The 3,735-nt window shown below is 41.3% G+C and overlaps 1 protein-coding gene across 1 annotated transcript; it reads right to left on the reverse strand.

Annotated features, from left to right (window-relative positions):
* Nucleotides 1-999: 999 nt before the first annotated feature.
* LOC110338473 (tyrosine-protein kinase Yes-like) lies at nt 1,000-2,147 on the reverse strand. Its single transcript, XM_029533037.1, is given in 1 exon segment — nt 1,000-2,147. A coding segment is annotated over 1 exon segment (756 nt). The 5' UTR covers nt 1,756-2,147.
* Between the last annotated feature and the right edge of the window lie 1,588 nt (nt 2,148-3,735).

Raw genomic sequence — 3,735 nt, forward strand, 5'->3', positions numbered from 1 at the left:
CTATACTCAATACAAGCAAAGTGCATTCAAGTCCCTGACCTAGTGATGTTTTCTATTTGTGGAGCCCATAATCATAAAAACAAACTAGCAACACCTCATAGTACTCCACTTATTTTTTAAAAATTGACCGCTTAAATGTTAGGTTTGTTTTTTTATTTTTATGTTATGCAAATATTAAAAGATTTTCCCCTTGGACTGGATAGAATAATTTCAATTGTATATATAACCCTTAAAAAATCAACACATCCTTGTAAAAGATTAATCCACTTTCTGGTTACCTTCATTATTCAAAGCTGAACAATTCAAGACATGACTGATATGAAAAATTTGTTTTGCTTTCCAGTTCTCTGGACAAAGTGTGAACATACTGTATTACGCTTCTAAATTCCATGGATGTTTAAACCAAAGTTTTTGATGCTGTTTATAATCCACTGTTTTGCACTTGGAAGACTTGGACCATTGTCACACAAAAGAAGGCCTCTGATAGGAGTGCATGCTGACTATTAAACAGGGAAAACAAAACAAAACAAAACAAACAAACAAAAAGAACTTTGAGAAAAAAAATTCTAGAAAATTTTAAAAACTGGAATGGAATTCTTTGGCCCCATGAAGTTCTTTGATCTTAGAATTTCACTGTGGTGTAACAGCCAAGTTTTATACATAACAATAAATAGCTTTCTCTTGGCAAGTTTGGGGAAGAGAAGGCAGTGACTAGTAAGCAGCAGTCCTGTCGCTCGTTCTTACCGTGCCACACCCACAGTCACACTATCCAGCTGTACTTGCTCTGGACCCTCAAGTACACTGTAAGATGCATCACTGGTACTTTAGAGTTTAACACTTGGAGAAAAAAAAAAAAAAGTGGTTTTGAGTAACTGTATCTGGAATTCCAGTTTACCATAAGAAACATGCAGAGTGAAGAGTATCCTCTCACTCCTGTGCAGGAAGAACTCACACACGGCCTCTAGGTTTTGGCAGGTCTGTTCACATGGGCTACTTGCATTATAAATTTTCTCCTGGTTGGTACTGCGGCTCTGTAGCAGTGAAGTAGTCTTCCAAGAAGGACTGAATATATTCAGATGTTGGTCTTTCATCAGGATCCTTCTTCCAGCAAGGATTGATCAATTCATGGAGGGATTCGGGACAGCCCTGGGGGCAAGGCATTCTGTATCCCCGCTCTACTTGTTCCAGTACTTCACGGTTTACCATACCTGGATATGGCACTCTTCCTTTTGTTACCAGCTCTGTCTGTAGAATTCNAAATGACCACACATCTGACTTTATTGTAAATCGACCATACAGAGCAGCCTCAGGAGCTGTCCACTTGATTGGAAATTTTGCACCTTGTCTTGCTGTGTATTCATTGTCTTCAATTAATCTTGCAAAGTCAAAATCTGCTATTTTGCATACAAGATTTTCTCCTACAAGAATATTAGCAGCTCGGAGATCTCGGTGAATATAGTTCATTCTTTCAGTATATGCCATGCCATCAGCAATCTGAGCAGCCATATCAACCAGCTGTGGAAGCTTCAAATACTTTCCATCTCCTTCTTTAAGGAAATCTAACAAGCTCCCTTTTGACATAAACTAGGTGACAATATAAATTGGCTCTTCAGAAACAACTGCATAGAGTGGAACAAGTTTATCGTGTCTTAGCTTTTTCATTATCTGAGCTTCTTGAAGGAATGCTTCTGGCATCATTGTACCTGTCTTTAGTGTTTTGATTGCTACTTTTGTAGTTCCATTCCATGTTCCCATCCACACTTCGCCAAAACATCCTTGACCTAGTTTCACCTATAGTCGCAATGATTCTCCAGGGATTTCCCAAGCATCTTTTGCTAGACCTTGAGTCTGGGGTTTCACAGTAGGACACAGAGTTGTTAACTTGTGGCATAGTCCATCAGCATGTTCTGTGTAATGCTTCACCAGTTTCTGCAGCGTATCAAACTGAGCTCTGGTCCTGATGTGGTATCCACCATTGTCAAGTTTTCTGATTTTGTAATGTTTCACATTGTCACCCCTTATTTCATCCCAATCACGAATTGAGAGGGAATAAGCACCTTTAGTAGTTTCACTTTCTCTTACTAAGAAAATACCTCGCTGATTCCCAGGATTCAGAAGTAATCTTTCTGCATCTTTTCTACCCATTTTGCCAAAATACCACATTCTTCTGCCTGAATGGAATCTGCAGGAACTACATAATTGCTAGGGATATAACCATTTTTTTCAGTAGCAATTGATCTTACTTCCCATCAGTCTCCTTCCCTGGGTCAGGCCGCACGGGGAGAAGGCGACCAGTCGAGGCGGACGCCCGTGGGGCCCTCTCCCTTCTCCACCTCCTGCTCCTGCTGGCGGGGCGCCGGGAGGCAGCGACGGCGGCACTGCCGGCCCTGGACGCTTTACTTGAGGAGGAGGGAACTCCCGGGCACCCGCACCCCGCGGCCTCCCGCTCTCCTCCTCTCGCCGCTGGCCCCGCCCCTAGGAACAGGTATTTTCTTAACAGCAAGGTAGGCTTCTTTTAAGAGTAGGTGGAGCCAGCACCCCAGGTCTGCTCCAGGTGCAGGTTCCAACAGAAGGAAATGCATGCCATTTGCAGGGCAGGGGGTTACTGCGTCCCTGGATCCCAGGGGTCCTCTTACTAAAGAGGTCAAAAGTTTTTTCTTACAGACTTGGGATTAATTCATTTAGCTATAAAAGGGTAGATGTGTTTTCTTTCTCTTTGCAATAAAGATTTTTCATCCAGAATGAGTGTGTTCTTTCTGCACTGGCACTTGGTCTTTTGGTCTATCATATGCATATGTAAGAATGGATGTGTGCATGTAAGTATGAAATTATGAGATAAATATGTAGCTAAGTCCAAATGAAATGCATGAAGATGTATGCATATGTGTGCATGAATTGTATATAAATGTATGTGAGTTTATTCATATTTGCCTGTGTAAAAGTTTTTTTCTTCTCCAGGTTCAATAAAAGTTTATTGCTCCAAACCTTCCTCCCATCTGACAAGGGAGAGGTGAGGCTACTGGGCAAGAGAGAAAAAAAGGTCTAGAATTAATCCTTTACTTAATGCTTTATGATGAGGTGCTAAATGCTAGAGACTCTGTAGTTTCTGGCCTCAGTGGAGCTTAAACAGGCAGGCCAGTTACCACTGCAAGGTAACATAGGATCAAGATAAGTAAATGTTATTATAATAAAAAGCAGCCCCAATTTTTTGAAAGACTGAGTCTTTCCCCTACCAACACTCCTTCCCCTAAGCTACTGTCAAGAAAGAACCAGAACTTTGAAGCTTGTCTCTGTCAGAGAGAGGCATAGCAAAGAACTTATGCTGATGTCCTGGCTGGTTCTGGTCACTCCCACTGACTCATCCCAATTCAGCAGAGACCAGGCTGTTGCTACTGGATCATGTCACCACTGCTGATTCATGGGTGGTATCTTGGCACCACTAAATTGGACTGCTGGCATCCAGAGAACAGAGACTGGAGTCACCCCCAAAGAACTACTTCTAAGCAGGTCCATATTCCCTTGTCTTATTTATCATCTTTTCTCCCATACCTTTGGATGATGGGCTAGAGCATAGAAAGATTGAAAACCCTTACTAAAGTAAATTTTGCAAAATCTAAGCCTACAAGTTTGTAATTAAGTTTAAGCATAAACAGACCTATATTCACTAAAGAGTTTGTTCAATAATAAGCTATACATGTAGTAACGTTTTCATAGAACTCTCAAACTATCCACTAA

This window comes from Mus pahari, chromosome 21, assembly GCF_900095145.1.
Source record: "Mus pahari chromosome 21, PAHARI_EIJ_v1.1, whole genome shotgun sequence".
NCBI lineage: Eukaryota > Metazoa > Chordata > Mammalia > Rodentia > Muridae > Mus > Mus pahari.